At 42.5% G+C, this 26,625-nt stretch overlaps 4 protein-coding genes across 5 annotated transcripts in view; 2 read left to right on the top strand and 2 right to left on the bottom strand.

Annotated features, from left to right (window-relative positions):
* Nucleotides 1-2,133, top strand: part of LOC138593454 (cytohesin-3-like) — a 36,722-nt gene extending 34,589 nt beyond the window's left edge. Inside the window, exon 13 of the mRNA XM_069664468.1 lies at nt 840-2,133. Coding sequence (XP_069520569.1) covers nt 840-912 — 73 coding nt within the window. The 3' untranslated portion in view covers nt 913-2,133. The remainder of the gene's footprint in view (nt 1-839) is intronic.
* Nucleotides 2,134-3,581: 1,448 nt separating this feature from the next.
* On the bottom strand, nt 3,582-14,277 carry usp42 (ubiquitin specific peptidase 42). 2 transcript variants are annotated; one of them, XM_069664786.1, is made up of 18 exons: nt 14,217-14,277; nt 12,303-12,552; nt 11,641-11,847; nt 11,390-11,500; nt 11,064-11,163; nt 10,443-10,510; nt 10,253-10,323; nt 10,062-10,144; nt 9,846-9,957; nt 9,583-9,723; nt 9,282-9,382; nt 8,996-9,161; nt 8,199-8,894; nt 8,029-8,105; nt 6,794-7,903; nt 4,919-5,232; nt 4,774-4,837; nt 3,582-4,666 (listed from the first exon to the last, which is right to left on the bottom strand). In XM_069664786.1, exons 2-17 carry the CDS (start codon nt 12,541-12,543, stop codon nt 4,776-4,778), a joined length of 3,660 nt encoding a protein of 1,219 aa, XP_069520887.1. In that variant the 5' UTR covers nt 12,544-12,552; nt 14,217-14,277; the 3' UTR covers nt 3,582-4,666; nt 4,774-4,775. The 2 variants fall into 2 exon arrangements, with proteins under 2 accessions (XP_069520887.1, XP_069520888.1); XM_069664787.1 differs by having other exon boundaries at nt 3,582-4,837.
* Nucleotides 14,278-14,888: 611 nt separating this feature from the next.
* Nucleotides 14,889-26,423, bottom strand: eif2ak1 (eukaryotic translation initiation factor 2-alpha kinase 1). The gene is made up of 15 exons (XM_069664387.1): nt 26,043-26,423; nt 23,343-23,510; nt 23,096-23,232; nt 22,107-22,147; nt 21,902-22,001; nt 21,731-21,811; nt 21,551-21,644; nt 21,386-21,434; nt 20,005-20,356; nt 19,818-19,926; nt 19,617-19,723; nt 15,962-16,076; nt 15,783-15,862; nt 15,428-15,661; nt 14,889-15,201 (listed from the first exon to the last, which is right to left on the bottom strand). The coding sequence occupies exons 1-15, from the start codon at nt 26,209-26,211 to the stop codon at nt 15,076-15,078; spliced, it is 1,962 nt and encodes a 653-aa protein (XP_069520488.1). The 5' UTR covers nt 26,212-26,423; the 3' UTR covers nt 14,889-15,075.
* Nucleotides 16,768-19,605, top strand: LOC138593391 (ankyrin repeat domain-containing protein 61-like). The gene is made up of 5 exons (XM_069664388.1): nt 16,768-17,028; nt 17,289-17,395; nt 17,619-17,790; nt 17,895-18,095; nt 18,913-19,605. Exons 1-5 carry the CDS (start codon nt 16,855-16,857, stop codon nt 19,540-19,542), a joined length of 1,284 nt encoding a protein of 427 aa, XP_069520489.1. The 5' UTR covers nt 16,768-16,854; the 3' UTR covers nt 19,543-19,605.
* Nucleotides 26,424-26,625: the final 202 nt, after the last annotated feature.

Here is a 26,625-nt window from a genome sequence, read left to right as displayed (position 1 = left end):
AGCCAGTCAGCAGGGGGCGATAGAGAGGGTTTGGCTTCACTTTTAGGGAGCTGTCATGTTGTCCATCTTTTTCACAGTCTGTGGTGTAAATAAGCAACTGTTTGCCAACATGTCAGTATATAAATTTAGAGGTTGATAATATGTCCACAGCTTATTTCCTCTGTGGCCAAAATGCAGCAGTTAGCTAACAGACTGTAGCGCTAAAGATGAAATCCAACATGAAATGCTGTTAAAATTAGAGGTGTATGATTTGTTTCAGTCAAAGTGGTCATGTATAAAAGACTTCTCTGGTGAAGATATTGGACATCTCATCCTGAAAACGTACACATATCGAGCATTGTTGCACTTTCCCATCAGTTTGATTGATGACCCTCTCCTCAAAGCTTTAAATGGACTACTTGACAACATTTTTGATGCATTACTGGCTGCATTTTGTCGCTTTTGTTCTGTGGTTGACCCAAATATTGAGCTGTCGAGAGGATCTTTAAAGTACAGCGAGTGTAGTTTGATTGACGGCCAGACGTCTTCTGAGGTGTAAGGAATCACTGTAAATGTCAGGTTTTGGTGCAGAAAACGCAGAATCAAAGCAAACAGGGTTGTTTCTAGATCCCCCAGAATGCACTGCAGACATAAGGCATGATGTGTTTTTGGTAGGATGACTGATGGAGACGAGACAGATTAAGGTCAAGTTAGTACACAAAGAAATGCTTGGATCTAAGCCTGAAATGCTTAAAAATCAATGACGTTTAAAAGTGTTTTTCTTCCCTTTGACTTATAAACTAATCCTCCCATAATTTGGACAAATTAGTGACTCATACTTTTGCGTCCTCTTTCCACAGAGCGAGCATCAGCAGGGATCCTTTCTACGACATGCTGGCCACCAGGAAGCGGAGGATAGCCAATAAGAAATGATGACCATCCACCTTTAACCACACGTGTGTCGCCACCATGCCTGCGACCAGCGCGGGCCTCCTGTGTGTGTTAGTGTGTGTGTTTGTGCGTGACGGGAGCCATGAAGACCTCCTGTTTGTTCTTTCAGGGCTGGAGGGCGAGCTGCGGAGACGGGTGGGAGTGAAACGGATTTTCTGCACCTCTGGTTGAAGTGAATTTGAAGGTTGTTTAAATCCGGCACAGACTTTTGGACGGACTTTGTGCGCAAGAATCTTTACCAAACTGGATGATAAAAGGAAAAAGGACTGGATCTTTGCTTTGCGTGGCTGTGACGAGATCGCCCTCTGCTGGACGCAAAAGGAATTATACCTTCACCTCACACGTTTGAAAACTGCCAACGTCTTGTAGCTCTGCTTAGCTACATAAAGCCTCAAGCTTTTAAATCAGCGGGTCTGATTGTAAGCCATCAAGTGACTGTATCTGTATATGCAAACACAGATTTACTCTAGCAAATGAAACATAAGCTCATATACCTTTTCATTTAGAGTACGCTCCCTTATTACCTCCTTTAAGGCAAAGATACATTAATGCAGGTTAGAAAAAAAGTGTAATGACCCTTTAAAGATCCACTTGTGATTAAATTCATTTCTTTTGTATTTATTTTCTTATTTGTTTAACAAAAAGAGGCAGCCCCCCCCAAATTACATTATGCATGTATAGTCGTATATAGTGTACATACTGTTTTTTTCTCTGTTGTGTTTATGTAGCATGTAAATCATAACGGCCGTAGCCTTTACCCGTTCACCTTTTTAGTTCAACAGCTAACAGTTTACAAGAGTGGAAGAGAGGGGCTCTGTGCAGCAGCGAAACCTCCTCACGCTGTGTGATTCCTGGAGATAATACATGATGTTATATGAACTTATGACAAGAGAGTACAGGACACAAGCGGGGTTTAAAATACCTTTGAATACTGTGCGACTGGAATCTGAGGACTGTTTCTCCCAGACAGATCAAACCACCTCGCAGACTCATCTTTCATAAATAGATGCAGCTCTGAGGTTTAAAAATAGTTTGATCTTAATTTGGGAAAACGTCTACTGATGATGATTTTGAATAAAAATACATGCTGATTAAAAAACAAGATGTGTGTGAATGTGAGTTCAGTGAAACTTACCAGGGGGCTATACTGCGAAGCGAGTTCAACATACCCAGGGTGTCTTTTCCTGACCTGGCTTCACTTAACCTGACGGAGGACAGCGGCGCGGTCACACGACGCTGGTTATTAACTCAATGATACCCCTTTGCCCTACCCGCGGGTTTTTCAGACCCGAGAAGACCCGCTAATTATAATACTCTTTGGTAAGCAGCATGGAAGCCAGTAAAGATGTTACGGGGGTTAGGTCTTTATCGTATCCCTTACTCATTCAGTCTGAGCATCGCGCCGGAAAGGGCGCTGAGATTAGCGTGTCGACACAGGTTTTGTGTTCCCATCATTGGCGATCGGAGCCGAGGCGGTAATTACGGGTCTAAAGACTCTGCAGTAGACCCGGGTCTGAATGCCGATTTTAACCTTTCCCACTCAGCGGGTGTTAGTGAGTTTTTTGACCAGTAGGAAAGGGGCTTGTGTCAACTCGGGATTTCTATGACCAATCACACATTAGGACAAACCTGCCGTCAGCTGATCGGCATATTTAACAAAATCTGAGTGAACTATGATTTAAGAAAGATATGAAGAAGTTAACCAAGACTTAAATCCACTCAGCTGCAGCTGCTGAATGCAGGAAGGACAGCTGGCAGAAAATGACTGACTGCGTAAATGTGCAAACTAAGTGTATAATATCACTGCTCCATCATTAGAGCACCATTGACTATAATGATGCTAATGTACAATATTAAATTAATATGTTGCACAGATGTATTTTTGTTGCGTCTGGCAGATTAAGCTGTATCCGGATCTATAGAGCAAATAAAACTAAATATAAAACCACAATTTAAAGCAGTAAGAATGCTCACTTTCATATAAGTACAAGTACAAGGCTTCAGTGCTGTGATCGCTCGTTCTCGATGTAGATCAGTAAATTTCATTAGAAATGTTATATAAAGAAATCATACGGTAAAGCGGAAGTGTTGCCGCTCTCTCTCCCTCCTCCCTCTCACAATCAAGCTCACAGAGCTCCTGAATCAAGACACCTGATTGGTCAGTTTGTAGCGTTTAGTTCCGGTTGATCTCTTAACTTCAACATAACCTGCTTCGGAGCAGATTAGGCGTGGTTACCATGGTGATCTACCCCGGTAAGATACGTGAACTACCTTTGTAGTACTGAAAACTCGGAAGTTAACCCTGAAGTTAGCTCGATAACGTGCTTCGTAGTATACCCCCCGGGTCTTTGGTTTTTGAAACATGGGGACTGTTGTTGTGAAATATAAAGTGAGCAGATGAGCTAGAAAAGTTTGTGAATACAGAAGAGCTCTCTGAATGTGTCTACATCCTAATTTAACTGAAGTGTGTTAAACAAAAGGCTCGACTACAGTCAGTCTATTAATAGAATATGAAACAAAGGCAGACGGGAGCTTTTAAACATCCCCGTCACCTCGTCAGTCATCTCGAGCCGCACTTTTCATTCATCTCCACGCAGCTTGTAAACAAAGACCAAGAAAAAATTACAATTTCTGACATAACAAATGTATTTTAAGGCTTTTTACCTTATACAATGTATAAATTCTGACATGCTAAACTAAAGATATAACAGCAGTGTTTCAACTTCTGCCTAAAAAAAACAAAACAATCAAAAACAAAAGCAAACCACACTACCAGACGTGTGTCCAGAGAGTACGGTCAAAATGAACATGAGTGTCTCTAAAAACAAAGCAAAACAAAACTACTGATAACCCTGATACAGGATTCTTACGTATAAAAGTAACTGATAGTACAGTTCAAAATTAAAATTCACAGTATTTTTTTATGACGCTAGAAGACACAAACTGTATTTTTCATTAAAAAGCAAACACAAAATGGTCCACAGCCATGATAACAAAGTTTTCAATGCGTTTTTTTTTCTTTAAATGTTTAAAAAGAAAAAGAGTGAGAGAGGAGGGAGAGGCATGATCCAGAGAGAAAAAAAAAAAAACCTCCACATGTTCGGTGAAAAAGTTTAAAAATTACAGAGTGAATCTTAGGCTTCAGAGAGAAATGGAAACTTCAAAAGAAATTTAAAAAGCTGGGAAATGTTCTCAAGTCTGTCCAGGGTTTAACGTGGAGGTATCAGTCAGCCTCACTCAGAAATATCTCCCTCCGTTAGTTTGTTCGCTCCAAAAAACACCCATCCCGGCTCTGCAGATATGGTGACATCTTAAACCCCCACAGTTTCTCTCCGAGGAACACGTTTCCCTTTTGTTTCGTTCCGATCCGAAGCGGGTGGATATCTGTGATGGATGTTAACAAGTTTTCAAGTCCTGAGTTCCACTGAGCAGCAGCTGAGATGTTTAAGCTCCAGGCTTTTGTTTGTGTTCATACAAGTATATATTAATATTTCTCATCATAAATGTTCAAGGTGACAGTTTTTTTTTAACCATTTTTTTTAAGAAGAATTACGGCAAACAACTCAATGCCTTTAAAAAGAAAATCGGAACATTTAAAACAAGTCAGTTGCGGTAAAAATACATTTTATTCTCATTTAAGGAGCACCACTTCAAAAGGTTGTCGATGTCATTCCTCTGCTGTTGTTGAAATGGTGGCGATGGGTCTGAAACCAGAGCGAAGAGGCCTCCACAGTATCTGTTTGAAACAGAGACATTTGCATCTATAATAAGAGCTCCCACTGTGTATTAGCAGTGACTGTGCTGGAGCATTCTGTTATGATCATAGGAAGGACGCCCACTCACAGTCAGTGCTTCAAGCCACTGGAGAAGCCGTGGGAGTCGCCGTTGGTTTGGCTGTAACCGTTGCCTGCAAAACACCATCAACATTAAGTGAGCATTCATTTAGCATGTAAGTGATTTTTGCCTGTGAAACACCTCATCGTCCTACCTGTGTGCCCGTTGAGATGGCGATGACATGAACCGTTTGTGGGAGAGGCGTGATGGGAGGGGGGTTGATGCTCGCCGGCGTCATCAGCGTAGTCTGTGCGCCGGCGTTTTTCTGGTGAAAATCCGTTGTCGTGTTTGGTGTCCTTGGGTTCATAATAACGTCTCTTGCGGCTCTCCCTCTCCTCGCTGCTTCTGTTCTTGTGGCCGCGAGCTGCCGCCGGGCTGTGCTGCTCGGCCTCGCTGTCCCGCTGCCGCCGCTTTTTCTTCTTCTTCCTTTTTGTTTCGGCGGCTCTGTCGGAATCAGCGTCGGAGCTTCTAGTGGAAGACAGACAACACACCATAATTAATCAATGTACAGGTAAATCCAGAAGTGATTGATGTTAGTCTTTGTCATCACCTAAAGAAGTATGATGTAGTAGGGTCGTCACGATACCAGAACATTAAAGCTTGATACGATATCATCAAAAAATTATACATGATACCTCAAGAAGAAGAAAAAAAGTTCCATCTTTTTCTCCTTTGAATTACAAACCTGCACACAGTGCAACCCCCAACGAGTGTGAGATTTCCCAAAATACACTGTATACCTCATCCAAAAATCATCCCGCGCAATCATCACTTATGACTGTAAACCTTTGGGCACCGCTGTGGAGCGTCCCACCATCATTTCCTCTCTCTCCTCTGTTCTTCCCTGTCTGAAAACGACCCTTCAGGGTGCCTTTTGCGACCGAATGAGACACCAAACGGCTGTGACAAAGCATCAGTATTTGAGAGACCTGCCCTGTCATGGCCGTATTACGGCTGGAAGAGTGACAGAAGTCAGAGGGTCACAAGTAGCGGGAAAGCTTGCTGCATTTACAAAAAAAGCCGATACCTTTCTACGGGGTTGTGTTCAGAGCTGTAAGTTTAAAAGCTCAATAATGTTTCATCTCTGATTCAGCTTGGTTTCCTATAAAGTCTTCTGTCACTCTCTAAGTCATTGAGTCACCGCTGCGCTCTCTTTTCTCAAATCACAGCTATTAGTTGAAAATCTGTTAGAAGATCTGTATTCATTAACAGCTTTGGTAATTTCCAATAAAATATAATCTGAATGAAGATTGTCTAGTTTTAAACACCTGGAAGCAGAACGTATTCATGAGTTGGAGAAAGAAGTTGAATGTGAAAAAGTTTGTTAAAAACTGAAAATGAATGAATGAATTGTGATAAAAAAACAGATTTATTTGATTATTCAAATTAATATTCGCTGTGAAAACAATTTCTGCACTACCGCAGCTGTCTCTCGCAAGCTCTCACGTGTTTTCATATGTCCTTGCACGCACTCACTTGGTTACGAGGTATCTTTGCATGCACACGTCACTTAATAATATGGCACGTTAATAATTAACTCTAGTCTCGCTGAAACGAGCCACAACAACAACCGTGTGGCGTGTGGTAATGATGGCGGAGAATTTAAAGCCCAGCCTGGCTGGAGAGACAGAGACTCTCGACCTGAGCATAACAGATTGATACGGTAGGTATGTTGATTTTTTAAAAGACATTATGTTTAAATAAGTACACCTGTCACAGCACAGATCGCTTGGAGCACTGAATGTGTTTTTTTAGATGGAATAATCGGCATTTTTAGTTGTTACAATCTTTTAGATATGAGAAGCTGAATACAGAGACGCGTTTGCATTTCTCAGTTTCTATCTCAAAAAATTGCTCAAACAATTAATCCTTAAATAGTTACAGATAACTTTCTGGTTATTGACTAATCGCTTCATCTGTAAAAGGATGGGAATCAAACTATTCACTGAGTGGAAAACAATGGTATCCCAAAACACTATTTTCAGACAGAAGCATCATGCAGCATCGAGGCAAAGATATCGTGACTCACCCGCTCTCACGGTGTCTCTCTTTATCCTTTGACTTCTTCTTCTTCTTGCTCTTTTTGTGTTTCTTTGAGCGACGGGCCTCAGAGCTGTCCTCCCTCTCCTTGCTTCCACTCCTCTTGTGATTTTGATCCTCCCTGTTTGGAGCAGATTCAAACGGGGAGAGACGATCCCGAGCTGGCGAGCACTTGGACTTTGAGGAGTTTTCTTGCGCCGCGGCAGACGAAGAAGTCTCGCTCTCTTTTGATGGATAATAATCTCTCTCCCTGCCGTTGCTCTTGTCCTTCATATCCCGGGATTCCCGACTTTCCTCCTGCCACCTTCTGCGACTACTAGACTCATCCCGGTAGGGATAACCGTGTCCCCTCCGCCCTTGCTCCCAGTCCTCTCTGGACCGGTGGTGGTGGCGGCGGTGGTAATGGTTAGAGCACCTGTCACGATCACGCTCCCTGGGATGGGGAGGATGTCGCTCCCAGCGGCGCTCAGACTCCCAGTCCCTGTAGTATCGATCTTGATGAGGCAAACGATCTCTGTACGAGCGGTGGTGATCTCTGTAGTCCCGTCTGTAACGGTGACGATCACCGTCGCTGTCTCGCTCTGAGCTCCTGTCCCTGTAGTGTCTCTCTCGGTCTCTGCTCCAGTCAGAGTGCAGCCTGTCTCTCTCCCTGTCTCGGGAAGATTGCCCATCACTGCCTCTAGAACTGGGCTTGGACTGGTGTTGCTCCTTAGCATCTGTGTGTCCATCAGACCCTGATGACCCACCATTAGTCTGCGGTAGATCCATTGCTTCCTCTCCAGCCCTGCTTGCCTTCTCCGGAGCAGCGGAGGGCCCGTTGGTGCTTTGGGAGCAGTCTGACAGGGAGGATAAGGCCGAACTGATGTTGCCGTTATGCGCAGAAAAGGACGCAGAGTCCGTGGATGTGACAGAATGAGTCTTTGAAGCTGTAGCTGAGGATGGAGAGCTGACAGTGGAGGATGGCGGATGCTGAGGAGGGGGTTCAAACACAGTTTTAGCCCTTGTGTCAGGAGTGGAGAGGTGCTGGCTTTCACTGGCAGCAGAGTGGATGCTCTGTGAAGAACTGGCGTGTGAGGAGGCAGCAGTATGATCCTCTTTGCTGGGAGAACAAAGGAATAAAAACATGCTTTAAATCACATTTTCAAGGTGCTATTAGCTGCTTAATATGTGATTGGCAAGTGCAAAGCCCTTTTCTCCAGGGCAGTATTAGAGAGCTAATATTACCTTGTATGACTATAGTCACTGTCCAGTCCGTTAGCAGTAGCCACTGAGGTTGAACTGCCATGATTAATGCCAGAGCCCTGAGAAACACAAACAAAGCATGATTATTAATTAAGACACAAAATTTGCTTCATGAAGTTGTTTAAAAATAAAGCACAAAGAAGTTAATTTACTTTATCAGGGTTGTTGTGTCCGTTCACTTTGTGGTGTCCATTATGGTGCCCGTTTTGACTGGATTTAGAGACCCCATAAGTCGCTCCATTTAATCCGTTTCCATTATGGTGCACGGCAGACTCTCCATTTGTGGCTTTAGGAGGATTATTAAAGACCTCTCCAGTTCTTTTGTTGCCGTTAAGGTGAGACTTTCCTAAACAGCCGTTTTCCAGCATGCCACCGTTCTCCTGGTCCGACTCCTCTGAGGACTCTTGGCTGTACGGCACCAAAAAAGAAGCTCCGTTCCCTCCAGCGTGGCGCTCTCCGTTACTGCAAGATGTGCCGTTAATGCGGTTAATCTGACGTGGGACAAAGCGAATGTCTGAGTGGGCGTCTGAGGTAGACTGTGAGGAGGATAAAGAGCTGCAGGAGTAGGAGGAGCTGCTGCTGCTGCTGGCAGAGGACGGCTGACTGTAAGAGGACGAGGAGGAGGAGGAGGACGGGCGGTTCTGTTTGCCTTGTCCGATGAAGAATGAAAGCTTCTGCCGTTTGTCGTGATCTGGGATCATTGTGGGCCGGCTGATCGAGTGGGAGATGGATGACGAGGAAGAGCCCAGTCCATGGTTAGGTTTTCCCACAACACTGCTGCTGGTGCTGGGCTTGGAGCTGGTGGGATAATCCCTCAGAGATCCGTTTCCATTAACGTGGAGAGAGCTCTGAGAGGGACAAAAAGATGTCAACAAAAAAGGCTTTAGAGTCTCAAAAACTGTCTACATGTTTGATAATCAGTGTTAAGACGTGAACAAGTCTGCAGTACCTTGGTCATGTGTGGTGGCAGCTGCGGCCCGATGAAGCCGATGTTGTTGTGATGGACGCTGGTGTTGATGCGTGGAATCACCACCGGCCGTGGAGACGACTGACCAGGGATGCCGGGGTTGTGGCCCATGTGGCCGTAGTCTCCCGTTTTCTTCACATCACTGGACCTAGTTACACAAAGAAAACGGACATTGGCATTTTAAATTACCTTTTACGCGAGACGCTAAAAAGTTTGAGACTTTAAAATGATTCTTAGACAAGCTCACTTTTAAACCTTGAGAACTTACTTGATATAGAAGAGGACATAGGCCTGCTGGTTGAGAACAGACCTGATGTCACTGACAGACACAGAGGAGTCGTTCATCTGATACCACTGACCATTGCTTGCCTGCAAACACAACAAAAAGAGTTTGAAGGTTTTTAAATAGCTGTATTTTCTGGGGATGGACATTTAGAGAAAAAGCTGTGTCTGCATCAAACTGTTCTTGAAAGTTGTTGAGAGGTGTTGGAGAGACAAATGTGAGCATGTGTTTTGGCAACTGCAGCGTCCTGACAGATTTTAACAGTAGTCGGTAGCAGTGCCAGTACCTTAATATAGCAGAAGTAGTGCCCAGCATGACAGCTGAATCCAGAGTGGACCAGCACAGCATACAGCCCGTAGACCAGGGGCTCCCCCTGGGACTGAGACATGAAGGGCCGCAGGTCCAGGTACTCTGGATATTTCACATCCTGACGACCAAAAGAAAAACAGCTTATGATGTCATATTGCTTTGACATGAATCAATAAAAGCCCTAAATTACATGTGCTAAATTATAGTTTAATGGTGTTTTTTTAAGACTTGTTATGGTACCTTTGTGATTTTGCCTCCACTAAAGTTTGCAAAGCGTTTGAGCGACAGGGTGAGCACGTTGGAGCTGCGGTGGATGGTGAATCTCTTTGAGGCTGTGACCATTTTTTTGCACCTAAAGGGAAACAAATTTTCAGTTATTTATTTGAATTTAACAAACCACAGAAATCTAGTAAACGAGAAATCGCTGGTGTTTTTATCCAACTGTCAAAAACGTACTTGGTGCATTTGTAGGCATTTTCTCCATCCAGCTGTTCTGGCTTGACAAACTGCTCCAGAGCCTTGGAGACACTGGGAGCCGTCTGCATGGAGAAATAAAGATTTTTGTATTGTTCAGAAGATCATTGCATGACATGAGTTTGATGTCAAAAGAGTAACAAACACAAAGTTATAATGTTTTTGTTAATTACCTTAATTTCCAGAGTAATATCCAGAAACGGGTCAAATGTGTCAGAGACTGCTTTGCAGTTTAAACATTTCACTGAAAAAGAAACATTGTGTTTATTCTTTAGTCTAGAAAAGCTGTAAAAGAAAAACAACAACAACAACAACAACAACAACCCCACATTACGTAGAAACAAATCCACACTAATAATTTACCTCTGGACCTCAAGTGCCCGCCAAATACTTGGTGGATGAAAGTGGTTGCCTGCGTTTGCCTGTCCAATCTGCAACACAGATAAATAGGAGGATGAAAAACAACCAATAAGGTAATGGCATAATAGACTAACTGCCAACAAACAAATGATGTCATTTTTACATAGTAAAAATATAACTACAGTAATCTGAACTGTAAAGTCAGATACTACAGCCAGAGAGCAGGAGTGAGACAGAGAGGAATTAGAGCGAGAGTAATTAGTCAAAAGGTCACATGTTACTGCAGAGTAAGAATGGACTTGATACTTTTTGTTCCTAAACAAAAAACTAAAAGTGAGAACCACAAAGGTCAGCAACAAGTATCTATTAAACATGAATGTAGGCTTTTTGTATGTTTACGTAACCTACTTGGCAGTGGCCCTGTACTGACATCAATAAATCTACAAACAGTTATTAGGTTATATTTAGACTAGAGGGCCTTTGCACAGTGTTCAGTGGATCAGTACAATACAGAGCACAGAGAATAAAGCAATGTTTCCAGACCTAATTAATATTAAATAACTCCCAAAGTGATTTTGTGTTATCCTCAGCTGTGTGGGGTTTTAAAAGGTGGGTGAAACTCACTTGGTTCCAGGTAAGCAGGACTTTTGCATAGCGTCCACTGTGTACCGCAGGAACTCATGTGCATCCTCCTGGCTTCCATAGCGGAAGTGCTTTGCAATCCCTGTGTGGGGAAAAACACACAAAATGGTAAGAAGCCGGTGATATCACACTTGCACATCGATGTAGAGTTGAAAAATATTTTCAAAACTGACTACAAAGTCCCATCAGAACATTTCCCTCCAAAACTGAAAAGGTAAACAGCCGGACAGCGCCTCCTGTCACTCATTTCGGGTAAACATTTTGTAACAACGTACTCAAATGTTTTTGCGCTACAGGCAAGAACTTACTTTTGAGCTCATTGAGCACACCGATGGGCTTAATGACATTCCCAGAGTTGGCAAAAACCTGAATGATGTGGTTTTGCATGGTGCACATCATACAGAACCCCGGCTCATGACCTGCAGCGAGACAGATGGACAAAACAGCAGTTTATAGGTACTGATTAAGAGACTGACATTGGTATGATCACAATTGCATGACTGCACAATTACACCAGTACTTTCTCGGTGTAAAGATCCATTATAAAACACCCACTTACATGTTTTGGAGTGCTCCCTTGTCAGCATGTAGTTTGCAAACGGAGGGGTGTAGGTGAGACACTGCAGGGCTGAGTTGAGGAAGCAGGTGTTCCCCATGTTCTGCAGGCCTGCACCAATGCGGTGAACCTGGGTCCACTTTAGGTGGAGCCGCTCTGGAGGGAAGAGGACCTTCTGGGGCAAGTCGATGCCGTCATCACAGCTTATCACTGCACACACAGCGCCAACATCATTACAAAAAGTAGATTCAATGCATTTGCCATGTCAAGGACATCAACAAGTATCTTAACATGCTGTATTGCAAATGTAAGTGCAAACTGGCAAACAGTAAAGGGACATCAGTATCCTACAGTCATTTATCAGAGTAAACAGTTACATAAATGACTGCAGAGGAAGAAACAAGCAAGAGGAGGACAGACAACACAGAATTTGCTGCCTCTGTTTTTCCTGCTAAAGTCAGGCTGCTGATCTTTATGTCAAAAAAATTGCATCACAAACTCAAGTGATTGATCATACTCTCACTTCAAAACTGGCATGGTTATGTAACTGGATGAATGAAAGTAGAGCGGCAGCAACAAAACAACGCCCACAAAACCAGTTGTGTCACTCTCTCATACAGAAATAGCATTAAAATGTTCCTCTTGATTAGTGTTACTAAACAAACCTTGCTCCTTCGGCCGTTCCACAGAGGAGGGTGTACTGTTGTAGACTGCTGCTCCGGGCGTTGGGCCCAGGCATCCTCCTGGAGCCTTCAGCCTCGGAGAGTCACTGGGCATGGTGGGACCCACTGCCCAGCTGCTGGAACAGCTGCCGTCCATCCCCACGTCTCCACTGGTGAAGGGAGATCGCTTACACCCGACTGACTCGTGGTCAGACTTCTCTGAGGATCTGTCAACTATGGTCATTGTTCATTGCTGTAAGAGGGGCAGAGACACAAAAGTACATTCACAACAAGTACAAGTTCATTGGCAGCAGACAACACAGAATTAAACCTTTTACATGTAGACACATCTGTGTATGGCACATAAAATAATCGAAATGTCTTGGCCTTTAGAAGCTGTATTTTATTACAGTGGTGAAGTTTTCTCTAGTCTTTTGACTGTTTTGAATAAGTGAAAAGCACTCTAAATTAAGCATGTCTTATTGTTATCACAGACCATACTGCCCACGACTAATTGAGATAGCATTACAGTACATTTAGATTACAACCACTAAATGCAACAGCCAAGTAATCAATATTTATCCCCACACAAAACATTTTCAGATACATTGTAGAATTTGAATTAGCTTGTTTCAAACCGAGCTAGTGCCATCATCTAACGTAAACAGTGGATGTTTTCACTCTATTTGAAAAACTAGAGTACTAGAGAGAAAGTTTCTGCTCTGTCCAGGTGATGTCCAACACTACCAGAGCAAAATAATGCGAGCAAGAGAATAAAGATTATTTATATACAGTATCAAAGTAACCACACTCTGTGAGCACTGAATTTATGACTATACCTTGCATCTAGGATATGACTAAACAGGAGACCATATTGGCTTGATGTGGAAAAAAAAGCTTGGCTAACTGATCAACTTTATCAAATCTATATATTAATAAAAAGCTATATATATATATATATATATATATATATATATATGAAGTAAAGCAGGGACTATAGCTGTGTTAAGACAGTTGGTATTCAGCCTCGGCTTTAACGCAAAAACAACATAAGCATAGCTCTAGGGGATGTCCACTTTTTGGCGCCTTGCAAGCTCTGCATTAAAAGCCAAATTTAGAAAACGCTCGGTGTTTATTGCATGCTATTTGACATATGTTTAAATCTACCAACTTCTGTGATCTAACATAAAAAATACTGACCCTTGTCACAGAAACAAAGTGGACTGTAGTAGTTTAAAATTCGGAGGAAATGTCCTGCTTGGTCGGAAGCACGTTTACAACAACAGCTGTTCCCTCCCACCTGCTCTAGCAGACTGGCTCACATTGGCTAACAGACGGCAGCTAGGCCTTTAACACGCAGTGCCGCTAAACCTCAACAAAACTCGCATTAAACCTTCGTTAGCCCCTGTGGGAGACAGAGCATCGATTAAAAGCTCACCTTTCTTTTCGAAGAGTGGAACAGAATGATTGACAGCTAGTGTACGTTCCGCGAAGACACCGACTCCATGGAAACCGCGAACGTAACACACAGCCCCAGAACGGAGCTAACATTACGTGCGGCGGCGCTCGTGCGGCAATACAAATGCTAACGCTGCTAGCTAGCTTGGCACGATGGAAGCTGACTGACATGGCGGAGAGCACTATAAACATATACTATGTATGTCAAAAAGCAGTGTTCAGTTTCCCCTTCGAAATACATTTCATTTAAATGCGCGGACATGAGTAACCGGGCGTCTAGCTAGCTTAGAAAGGAGGGGCTCGACACCGGTGGCTGTGTGTGCTCACTGCGCTGCTCTCCGACATGACAGAGACCCGGTGTAAGGCTACTACAACAAATCTCAGCGGTTCAGGCCTCCAAAAATATTACAGCTGCACAGTTAAGGTGCCACGTGACCGTAAAAGCAACAATACACTCACCTGGAATCTGTTATGAATACGTTAATAGCTGTTGTAAATCCATTCCTTATTTCCAGCGGGTGTCCGGCGGTGAACAATGACGTAGCTAATTGCCCCACGGGTACATCCGGGTACCTGCGATGAAACGAAGTCTCTGATTGGCTCAATCGGCCGTTTCTCTGAGAGGAACGTGTGTCGGGAAGATCCGTCGCATGTACACACCTCTGACCTTCGTGTACATGATGTACAATCAACATAGTGTACTTTATACAAATAATGTCACTCTAAGAGTTCCCAGCATAAGTGTCTGACTATTATTCTGCTTATTATTAGGACTTAAAAATAACTTGACAGCACAGATTACCACCTAATGGCTGAAATACTGTACCTATTTATAAAGAGATTATTGAGTTCTCAGAATATGAGTGTACTTCCTGTGGCTAGTAACTCATCCCCCAAACCACAGTCAGATACATGTAGCCTACTGGCAAGAGAACAAGGAAATGTGTACTATTGCTTTTCAGTTTTGAGACAATAGGCAGCTTAGCTTCTTCTTCAAGATCAAGAAGCTGCAAAACCATAATAAACATGGTCAATTTAGCTCATAGGTCAGTTTTTCCATTTGTTATAAGTGCAATACATTGAAAGTAACATCTCAAATGTTCAAAAATCACATATTGCTTCTTCACAAGGCACAGTAGAAATAGGTTTAATTAGCTAAGTGAAGATGAATAATTACACTCTTACATCCAGGTGTACAAGACACACTCAAATGCTTACACACACGCACACACACACTCCACTTGTACATGTTAAAATAAACATAGTACAGCAGTGGTTGAATAAATCAAGTCTGACAGTCTGTGTTGTTCTTTAAGGCTCATGTGTTGTCCGGCTCAGAGAAATTAACTGTGACTTGTGAGCTCTGAAGCCGACTGATCTGTCTCCTCAGCTGCATGATCTCTTCCTCCTGCTCTTCAACTCGTCTTTGCAAACCATGTATCACCTGGAAGCGGGAAAAACATTCTTCAATATACTTTAAATGAGTTTGCAATCATGTTATAACACAGAGTACTTTCTGGTAACACGTGGTAGTACGTAAAATAAATTCACAATTGTTTAGAGAAATTAACACAATAAATAATGTAATAATTACTTCTTTTTTTTTAGCACAAAAAGTTAACTGGGGGTTTAGTATTTTAACATCTAAAATATATCCATATACAACGTACTATGTCTTTACTGAAGAAGAGTTCACTCTGTAGAAGCTGGCCGGCCGTGGGTCGTACACCAGGCTCTTTACTCGTCAGGTTCAGGATGTACTTCGTCAGGACTGGCCACCTTTGGCTAAACGAGTCTGGGATTTTCCCCTCTCTTAGGTCCCCCAGGGTCCGGACCCGTTCCATCTCTGTCCCAAAGGGCTGGAAGAGCTCCAGAGCCAGGACTCCGATGCTGTACATGTCTGACTGGAAGGGCAACAACATTACAAATAAACTTTAGCCTGATAATTGTGGGGAAAAAAAGTAAAGCGAGAAAATATGTGTCTTGTTAAAAGCCAGTAAGCTGTCATACTATTAATAGGTTTACCTTTGAATCATAATGTGAGCCCTTCAGCTGTTCTGGTGCAGCGTACACAAACGTGCCAACACCTGTAGTATGTGAGGAATCTGCAAAATACACCAGATATGTGACTTTAAAGCAAATAGCTCCCTCTAATGGTCATTATGTGCCATAACAACACAACAAGCAAAGAGGTGAAGTATTACCACTGCAAAGAGAGGTGGGGCTTTTATGACCGTCCACTATCATATCCCTGCAGGCCAATCCAAAGTCCCCAATCCGAACATGGCAGTCATGACCGTGGAGGAAAATGTTCCTCGGCTGTGGGAAACCACAAAAACATGAAAAATTGGTTATCTGTGTGTAAGGAAGAGGATGTCTGAGGCTTTTGCAAAAGAGATAAGTGTTTCATAAAGAGTATTACGAGCATAAATTCAATTTTAAGATGTCAGACTATTGAAAATTATGTTATAAACCTAAACATTTCATATATTTTTATATATTTTTGCCATAAGAGCTTTTATGGGGATCTTTAGTACATGACTATCAAAATGTTACTGAATGAAGCCATTATTAAAAGTAGAGAAGGCTCAGAATAATCCAGCTGCTTCACAGCATGTAAACTTATAAAAAGCAAAAATATCTGTCCCTTAATAACTGCATATAAACAGGTGGATTGATAGGCATGAAGCTTTTGCAACGTGATAATGAAAGTAACTCTGAAAGTAAAATATTGAACACTGGAACAACCCGTAAACATCTCAGAGGGGTCTCTCCTGCCCCCCATATTTGGCCCCGTACACAGAAGTTATCAGTTGTAACAGGAAGGCTGTGCATCAAACTTACACACGTATTTCTCAAGCCTACATGATGAAATCGGGCTGTAAACACCCTACACAGTAAACAGAAGTAGCTGATAAAACTACCAAACACAGAAAGCAGAAGGAGCTAAAGAAACTATCAAACACAGGAAGCTGAAGTAGCTGCCAAATTTACAGGCATCATCATGAGTGCTTGTTTCAGCAAACCAGAATAACCAGATTCAAAGAGCACAGACCTTCAGGTAGGCTGAACGCAGAGAGCAGTTAAACGCAGTGTGATGGAGGAGAGCGAAGAGCGCGAGGGGAAGGGTGGTAGTATCACGCTTTACAACAATGAATTCTATAACGCTATTATGGACGAAGACTTGGAGTATATGGAGGGTGTGTCAAGAAAGCATGGGAGCAACTTTCTCATACAGATACAGGGATCACCTGGAGATGTTTTCTGGAAGGTAACTCCACCATTGTTTAAAATAGTTTGAACTGAAAGAAGTTGGATGTAAAATAATAAAATAATCGAGGGATGTAAACTTTGTCACTTGCGCCATATCGTACACAAATTGTGTATTTATCGGTAACTTAAAGATGTGATCTTTCAATGTGTGAAAATTAAAGAAAAAGGTTGAACAAGAAAGGACTTCCTGCAATGTTTTAAACATATTTGGGTTTTTAAGTGTTCCAGTTTGTCTTGTCCTGTCTTGTTTTGCTTAAGGGTCTGGGGTTGGGCTCGGCAGTCATTCCTCTTCATCTGGCCGCCTCTTACAGAAGAGTAAAGAGCATGCAGATGCTGCTGTCAGCTGGGGTGGACCCTGAAATTAGGTGTGGACAAACACACGCCCTTACGCAAACACGTTCGTACATGAGGTTGTTTTTCTAGTGATATAATATAGTAGTGGTTAGAGCCTCCTTTTAGTTTTGGTGACTTCACAACTTCCTGTTACAACTTCTGTGAATTAAACTCAAAACTATGCAACAAAACACATTTCCCTCGTCCATCATATGTCTAATATTAATCTGTTTACTGTCTCTACCTCCCTCGCAGGGACCAGCTCGGTCGAACCACTCTGCACTTGGTGATCGCCAGTTGGCCGAGCATCTGTACTAGATTGCCAAATCCCGGATCCAAATTCCCGACGGCTATGATGAGTGTGCACAGGCGGGCAGAGGCCTGTCTTCAGCTCCTCTGTGAGCACGGCGTGAACGTCAATGCAGAGGTAAATACAATTCGTGTTTAGCTATATGAAATTCAACGGATTAGAAAAACATGTTCTCATTTCTCTTTTGCCTAAGGTGTGTGTTTCTTGTGGTTCCTCGCTAGGTGGAGGGAGAGGGTCACGAGACGGCTCTCCACCTAGCAGTACGCTACACTGCCCTGTCTGCTGTCCACATTCTGGCCAGCTATGGTGCTAATGTTAATGCTGTGGACAGCAGCGGGATGACGCCTCTGCACATGGCTGCTGGGATGCTCCATAAGGACCTTATAGCCAGCTTGATAAAGGAGGGAGCGGATATCAACACGGTTCGTGCTACTTTGTTGGCATTTGATGTATTTTTTTCTTGCCTCAAATTTTCCAACAAATCACAAAACACCAACTCATAAGACTCTTTTAAAGTGGCAATCTTAGCATCTAATAGTTTTCAAAGCACAGCTGTAATAAATTACAATTAAAGGGCCACTTCGCCGATTTTCAACCTCAGTCCTATCATGCTATTATGGGGAGCTAATGCTATTTCGCTCTGTGCCTTTGGAGGGCGCTATCTGCTTCTCCAACGGACCCTGGAAAACCTCAGCCAGACTACGTAAAACGTGTCATCTGGTGGAGGCCAGGGAGCTCGCTGAACTACACTTCCTCAATCTAGGACGCCCACCTCCGATGTCACGTCTCGTTCAAAATCGTCAGGTTAGAAATGTAGACTGCAGACCTGAAGATTTTTTAGACGATCCACCGGTATATTCTTGTCATATTTCGGATTCTGTACCGCTCTGAACCATTGCCTGCAGCGATCAATGTCCTCGACTGGGAAAGGTTAGTATTTCCCTCCAGCAGTTCTTTCAGAGGGAGCGGCGCAGTGCACACTGGGTGTTGTAGGAATGTAGAATGGGTGAAACCACGAGCTGTTTGTACAACTTTCTCCACAGCTATGGCGCCAATTTCCAATATTATTGCTTCTATTGATTACAGAGAACACCAGCTTGATGTTTGTAACAATGTGCATTTCCTGCTATAGTAAAATTCCATAGTTTTTGCAGTGCTCTTTATCTTGTTAAAATACGTGCATAAGTGTTCTATATCTGTCCTACAATAAATCCAAGTGAATTCTCTGCTGTTTTTCAGGGAGTGCACCACTCTGGGATCACCCCTCTGCACCTCGCTGCTGTAGCAATGGCCATGAAGACCACTAAAACCCTGGAGGACGACATGAGCTGCGTCTCTGAGCTGCTCGAGCAAGGAGCCGAGGTCGACGCAGTGAACAGCGCTGGTTTGACACCTTTACAGGAGGCGTGCAGCATGAGCAACAAGGAGCTGGTGGAGCTGCTGCTCAGACATGGAGCTAACGTCAACAAGCTGAACACAGCGGGGGAAAACTGTCTGTTCCTGTTCCTGAACCACAGGCCGAACGTGAGGAACAGCTCTCTGCTGGTGAAACTCATCAGTCTGACGTCTCCGCTCACCGTCTACAACCAGAGTGGCCGCCTGCCCTCCACCCTTATGCTGCCGTGTTTCTTTAAACAGAGAGACCAGCTCCTTAAACTCAGTCAGCAGCCAAGGAGGCTGCAGGATATCTGCAAGATTGACATTTATCTAAAACAAGCTCAACGCAAGAGAGGCGAGGTGAGAAAAATGCTGCCGGAGAAGCTTTATGACTTTGTGTACAACAGCTGGGAGAATTTACACAACATTTCCTTTGAGACGGATGATGAACAAGAATTATTTAATGACCTTAGTGGTGTTACTCCGAGCTGACACCCGTTTGTTAATTTAATGAGCCTCAAACATACAAACACGCTGATGAAATAAAACCCACCAAAGCACCTTACCTTCAGGTCTCTGTGCATGATTCCTCTGGAGTGAATGTACTCCACTCCTTCAAGTATCCTTCGTAACAGGCTGAGTGTGGGTTCTGCATCGACACACCAATAAGGACCTAAAAATATAAAAGTATAATGTGTTTATATTTAACAAAAGTGTATCTAAATCTGCAATGCAGCTGTTGAATAATGCATGTGTTAATCATTTACATCTTGAGGTCTGTTCGTCTTTGGGCTTGTTGTTCCTGTCAGAGATCCAGTCCTTCAGCGAGCGCTCACACAGCTGCATCTGGATGTAGAGCATCAGGTGGAACTGGACCTGCAGGTTCAGCCGAGCCAAAACTTAACATCAGAATATTTTCCAAACAAATGCTGAAAAAAAATCAGGCCTACGTACCTCTTTAGAAGGCTTTGTTTTGCATTTTTCATGTCGTTCCTTGTCCAAGCAGGAGTTGTTGTTCAGTTCGATGCTGCTCCTGCTGATCTCCTCCTGAGCTGAGCTGCTCCAGTCTGTAGCGGGACATTTGGAGGCGTTCATGGGACCCCGCTGTCCCAAAAACACGCAGGGGACGTAGTTCTCAGGAAGGCGGCGCATCGTCTTGGGACACACCACCTGGCCCTTCTCTTGGGTTGGGACTAAAGCTTTGACTGGCTGAGGTTCTGGGGGGTCAGGAGCTTCTGGCGGTGCCTGACTGAGGCTCTGAAACACTATGGAGGAGCTGCTGCTGTGGTCTGGACTCTCATCAGAACTGGAAATAAAAAGGTAGAGGTAGATGTAGTGTTATTAGACAGGATTATGACTATAATGCTGTTATTAATTCTTATTTGAGCCGGACAGATAAAGGATTCTTGAGGCCGATACTTATACCAAATTTAAATATGATACGATATGGTGTCAGATATAGTGATTTTTTCCGCTAGAATTAAAATAGATATTTTCTATGTTCATTGTGCATCATTTTTGCACCAAAATGAATATGCAAAGGGATTTTTTTGGAGGCATATAACTTTATCAAAGAATATTTAATATTATTAAATCTGGATCAATGGACCGCTGCAGTTCGGAGACACAGCTGGAGTCCAGGCACTAAGACGTGGATTTGTGTTTGCCACTTTATGTCAGGTATGTTGGCTTTGTGGGTGAAATTATACCCACATTGTACTGACTATAAATCATTTAAATACCCAGCATCTTTAATTTATATTCTGTGTAACTGAAAAGTTAGCATTTATTAAAAATCATCTGATGATGAGCCTTGTGTTCTACAAACTAAAGGGGTAACGGGAGGCTCCACAAAGCTAGAATCATTTCCCCTTCTGAAGGCAGCCATGTTGCAGGATGTTTTGCCACCCAGTCCGACTGAGGGGGCATGTTCCGGCAGGAAATTGACCCTAGCGCATACCCTCTATTTTAGTATTGTCCGCGGTCTGCTCTCAGCTCTGCTACATGTGCTGCAGACAGTGCTGAGAGGATTGAAAATAATGGAGGCAGTGTACTGGACATGTTTTCTTAATAACCCAAAGCAACCCTTTTCTGCATTAATACCTGCCCCTGTAGAATAAGTGTTCATATCAGTGCTATCAGAAAACATGTAAGCTGATACCAATATATCTAGAATAGGCTGATATCAGTGTGATAATATCGGCTGTCCGATATATCGGTCTGGCTCTAATTATTATTCTGATTAGTGACAATAAAATACTTTTATTATTTGGAATCAAACAATGACAGAAAAAAAGATTTCAATAATGTGAGATGAGTTAACGCTGGATCCCACCTGTCTTGAGGTCCGGGTGATTCAAGTGCAGGGACAAGAGAATCAGCATCTGCAACAGAGAGGTTTTTCACTTACAGCTTGTCTTATTATAAAAACGGTGAGTTAAAAACACAGTGAATAAAAGCTCCCAACAAACTTGTCCTTGGAAAGCAGTTACATACTCACATGTGGCAGGCTGAACATGCTCCATCCACGCAGTGTGGTAGCCCACAACATTTACATGCTGCAGGCTGGACAACACTTTGACTTCCCTGAGGACCTGCAGCAAAACATAATAATGTCATTAATCATCTTTTGTATCTCTTCAGTGAGGTGTCGAAAACAGATTAGACACATATGCCGCACCTTCATGCAGTCATCCTTTGAAACCTTTTTGATGAGGATTTTCTTCACAGCATAACACTGGCCATCCAGCTTGTTTGTGACCTAAGAGATAATACCATTAACCATTAAGCTCATGCTCCACTTTATAGGATTTTGTTAGAATATAGTTTGGAGTAAAATGAATAAAATTACTTTATAAACATTTCCATAGGATCCTTTTCCAAGTCTACATGTTTCCTCAAATTCACCAAGATACCGGGACGTCTGCGCTTGAAACAGTCCCTCCTTCGGTCTGTGGGGAGGGGGGAAAAAACATCTTTTAATCAGTACTTACATTCTGGTTTAAAGAAAAGTAACATAATAAAACTCATTTAAAACTGCTCACAGCAGAGCTTACCTTACAGCAGGATTGTGTGTGTTTGTGCCGAGATGTTGACCCTGCAAAAAGAGGATAAAAACTGTTACCACGAATATTATTGTTTGAATTAGTGTCCAGTTTTACATAATTTTCAAGCAAATAACTCACTTTAATTTTTGTGTTCAAAAACTTCTGGTCATTCAATTCACAGGGTAACCTATGGGTGAATCTATTCTCTACAATAGCAGTGAGAAAGCAGTTCCTCGCATCATTTTTGCCCACTTTGGAGTGTTTTCATCACAACAATTGCAAATGCTCTAGCAATGGTAACGCTGCTAGCGCTAATTCTTCATTGCATTGGAAGTCAGTGAAACCTTCCTTATTTAATGGGGGGGGGGGATATTATGCTAATTTCAAGCTTCATATTTCACTCTGTTATACCTGTGGAATAGCTTAGCATAATTTAGTCAAAAAAGCTCCTCATTTTTCTCACACTGGTGCTCTGTGCAGACCCTCATACTGAAATGACTCAGTCAGCTCTGTCCCTTTAAGAAACCCCGCCCCTACAAGCCCACTTTCTTCTGATTGGCCAGCTCTCCAAAGCCTGCTGAGGCTGCACTTTGTGACGTCACAAAGTCTGAAACCTGTCGTTCACAGCAGCCTGCAGACTGAGCTGAGAAACCTGGAGATTACTCCAACATACTTTTACCTACAGATTTAAAACTTCACCCACGTTTAGTCTGGACATCCAACATTGTAACATTATATATGTCTTAAAATGTGAAACAGCATAATACCCATATTTAAGCAATTGGTTATAAAACTCTGGGCCCCCTTTATAGAAATTACTGAGAAAAGTGAGATAGCTAAGTGGATCAAGTTATGCCTAATGTTATCCTATGCTTCAATTTTAAACACTACATTCTTTTGCTTTATTATATTTCAATATATTGTTTTATATATTATTATTATAGTTTTTACAAACTACAAAAGCAGCTAGTGGACATATTGCTGCTTTGTCATGCTACCTGTGGGTATAGTGAGGAGCTGGCAGCATGTAGCAGCTCAGTGAAGGCCCGGTTGTGCTGCAGTCTGACGGTGCTGAACTCATCACTGATGGCCAGAGGGGAGAGGAGGTTGATGGCTGCTAAACGTTGGCCAATGACTGTCAGAGGGACGACAAAAAATATTTTAACACAATAAAATAAAAATATATACAAAAATAAATAAGAATAAACTCAAAACTTCCCACAGCCTAATTAAGGGACGGTTTACCTTTAAACAACATGCGTGAACGAGCCGGATTGCTCTCGTAGACGAAGCACAGGTGCTCCAGCAGAGACCCCAGGAGAAGGTGGTTGGGGATCGCCGTGGCAAACTCCTGGATGGATGTGTAATGTTTACCAGCCATCATCACCTCACCGTTGCTTTTTGTGTCAGAGGCTGATTGCAAAAGACAAAAGAGGAAGAGGAAGCTGTGGTAACTTACAAGGAAAGGTTTCACTGTTTTGGCAAGTTTCACTTTTGTTAAACCACCACTTAAAATCAAACACACATGTAAACATTTCTTCTCTTCAGTCTTACCTTCTTCAATAACCTTTGCTATCATTTCAACAATGTTTTTGTCTCCTAGGTCCATTTTTTCTGAATAAAAACACTTGGTCCAATATAAAGCACCCAGAGCAGCACTAATGATTCACCCTGTTCACCCCCAAGGCAAAAAATGATCTTGTTTATACATAAAGGGGCGTGCACGGCAGTACAGCTTATCTGCCTGTTCCAGCGGACGCCAGCCTCCTCCACCTACTGAGCTCTGTTAACATAAAAGAGAACTGAGGCACTCGGTCAGAGTTACAGAGGGGAAATGGGGAGCTGCGCGGTGCTTCTTCTCTTTCATTTCATCTTACAGCAGGATGTGTGGAGGGGCAAGTCCTGACATGTTCGGATGCATAAATTAATCCACTCCTGGAGATCCTGATGATGTCACTAGACCCATGCAGGCTTATTTGAAATATTATATTAACAAAATGTAAAGGAACACTGCACAATACATTAATCATGGAGCTTAATACTCAACCTGAGAAAACAGTTGAATAAACTCCACTGTAGTGAAGAATTACTAAAAACTGAGAAAATAACACTGACGATGTCATCAGGGTAATCCCGAAAAGATAGCTGGAAGGGAGGGTCTAATGGAAGATGCTATTCAGTGGCATTATGGGAAATGTAGGATCAACTGATTTTAAACCTTAAATTATACAAGGGACGACAAGTTTCGCTATCCAAGCATCTGTTGATTCAATTTCTATTTTTAAATCTTTCTGGCACACGTCCTCCAACTATCACGTGGCTGGATTGCCCCTTCAAGCCTGCTGGACTCCAACTTTCTTCTAATAGTAAATAACACAACAGTATAGATAAATAAATATACTGTGGTATAACACAATAAATGCCAGGTTGTAGATGCTTTTCAGAACAACACTAACAAATCTCCTGATCCTTTTTGTGAATTAAGGGGCGTGACTTCCTGCCGCCGCATCTGTCACTGAACCGAAACCGACGGTTTCCATAGAAACGGCCAACCCCAATCCTCTTTTCGGTCGGATGATCTTTTACACCTCAAATGAGATAATATTATCATACCACTGCCTTGTACTATCGAGGGATGGGAGGAAGACCTTAAGAAGTGGCCTCAGATAACGTACACTAGCATAATTAGCTACTTCATTGACCCCATTGCTCAAACGATGAAGCTATAAACGATCTGAAAAGCCTTGAGGCGTACTAGTACTTCCACAGCACGCCTCACGTATCTCAAAGCAGTCCTACATCACTGGGCCTTGGGTTTTAGTTTCAGCGTCATATGAAATACAGCTAGGTGCGGTGTTGCAGGACCAGGTCGACCTTGCAGCCTACAAGGTATAAATGTTGTCTCCTGATTTATTATTGTAATGCGTTTTGTAATGACAGTTTTAAGATGACTTCTGCTTTGATTTAATTGCTGAATGTATTTTATAATGGGCAATTTAGTAGCCCAGCCACAATGTAGGATTCAGGTCGGCTTGTTGTCAATGAAATGAAATGAGCACACATAAAAAGTTGTTGGTGGTCTCTTCAAGTTCAGGTTTTTCCACCACATTCTTTTGGCTTCCTCATCAGAAGGTAGGCGATGGAAACTGTACCAATGGTCACAGCAACAACCCCTTTTTGTACTGGGTGCATGTTCAAAACACTTTAGATCAAGCCACAGATTTAGCTTTGTCTGGTTATCAGTACAGTCACGAACCATGCAACAGGTGCCAGAGCTCCACAAGAACATTTTAGTAAAGCCAGTTCTTTGTTTAAAGAAAAAACAGAGTTGTAATCACTTAATTCGAAAGAACTGGCGTTGTCCATGAGCCAGCAGTAACTAGCTTACTACTATTACTTCCGCTATCACACCGGAAGTTGTACCCATAATTTTATCTACAAAAGCGCCCCTCAGAATAAGGTGGATAGAGTTTTTAAATGGTAGATGGCTGATCAATGCAGGGATACTATTTACAGCCCCAAAACTATAGCTAACACAAGTTGTGGATGATTTTGATGTGAAAATGCAGGTTGTACTCATGTAGACAGAAAATAACTCGGCTTTATTAATAATAAAGAAGATGTCACCTTGACGTAGAAGCATAATTAAGCAATAAGCTGTTATTGCCTATTTAAATGTTCAGGATATGTCCGAAATGTATATGTAGACAAATGTTTTTCAAAGCTGGGGTAATGGTCAGGTGGGTATAGAGGGGGGCTTAAAGTCATGTTGTTCGCATGGCCAACGATTCATTTTCTACGCCCCTGACAGTTTCTAAAATCAAGACAGTCTTAAAATGTTCACAATCTGATGTCTTACTCTGAAAACCTTGTTTGTGGTTTTAGGGCAAACACAATAAGGATCATTACACAGCCGTTATACAAACAAGAAGAAAAGCTGCTTACTGTCAAACAGAACATCATCGTCCTCTTCGCTCGCAAAACTTAACAGACTAACGTTAGACTCAACCTCACGTCTCCTCATGTGGTTAATGTTTCGGTGGACAAGAAGGTTACTGCTGCTGCCAGAACAGTCCTCCCGCAGGGCTCCGTTGTTAGATGTTGAACTGTACATTTTAATGTGTGAGAAAATGATGACTTGACAAAACAAAGTACTTATTTAAAAATGAGCTCCGATTAACAACGGCTAACCCATATCGGCAGGACGATACGTCGAACCTCGCGTTATATCCAAGTTTCCGAAATGTTTACATAGTATCAAACTCTAGGGAGAGACCGTTAAAGCTTGTCCTGACAAGTCCATACGGTGTGACTGTGAACAGGCAGCCATGATTCCATAGCAGGAGTAGAAATACAGGGACCGTCTGACAATGTACCTGCTTGACTTGACAAGTTAACGCATATATAAAATGTTTTACATATTGAAACAATATATAATACGCATAGTTTTGTTTATTATAATAGATATATATCACTCTTTGGCTTAAAAATATTAAAACTCACCCTACATCAAAAGGCGATTTATTCG

The sequence above is a fragment of the Semicossyphus pulcher genome, unplaced genomic scaffold, assembly GCF_022749685.1.
Source record: "Semicossyphus pulcher isolate SPU_LCO1_2020_fin unplaced genomic scaffold, fSemPul1.0.p SCAF_16, whole genome shotgun sequence".
Lineage (NCBI taxonomy): Eukaryota > Metazoa > Chordata > Actinopteri > Labriformes > Labridae > Semicossyphus > Semicossyphus pulcher.
This window is presented reverse-complemented; position numbering and strand designations above follow the sequence as displayed.

Bases quoted from the DNA above. Each gene is read 5' to 3' on its own strand.
- usp42 (XM_069664787.1), bottom strand. From the start codon at position 12,543: ATGACCATAGTTGACAGATCCTCAGAGAAGTCTGACCACGAGTCAGTC. The intron at 10,511-11,063 runs GTGAGTTTCACC...TCTGTGTTGCAG, and splicing joins TCCTGCTTACCTGGAACCAA to ATTGGACAGGCAAACGCAGG. The intron at 8,106-8,198 runs GTAAATTAACTT...TGTGTTTCTCAG, and splicing joins GACACAACAACCCTGATAAA to GGCTCTGGCATTAATCATGG.
- eif2ak1 (XM_069664387.1), bottom strand. From the start codon at position 26,211: ATGTACAGTTCAACATCTAACAACGGAGCCCTGCGGGAGGACTGTTCT. The intron at 22,002-22,106 runs GTAAGCTCTGCT...CCCTCCCCACAG, and splicing joins ACACACAATCCTGCTGTAAG to ACCGAAGGAGGGACTGTTTC. The intron at 21,812-21,901 runs GTAATTTTATTC...ATTATCTCTTAG, and splicing joins CCTATGGAAATGTTTATAAA to GTCACAAACAAGCTGGATGG.
- LOC138593391 (XM_069664388.1), top strand. From the start codon at position 16,855: ATGGAGGAGAGCGAAGAGCGCGAGGGGAAGGGTGGTAGTATCACGCTT. The intron at 17,029-17,288 runs GTAACTCCACCA...GTTTTGCTTAAG, and splicing joins CTGGAGATGTTTTCTGGAAG to GGTCTGGGGTTGGGCTCGGC. The intron at 17,396-17,618 runs GTGTGGACAAAC...CCTCCCTCGCAG, and splicing joins GGGGTGGACCCTGAAATTAG to GGACCAGCTCGGTCGAACCA.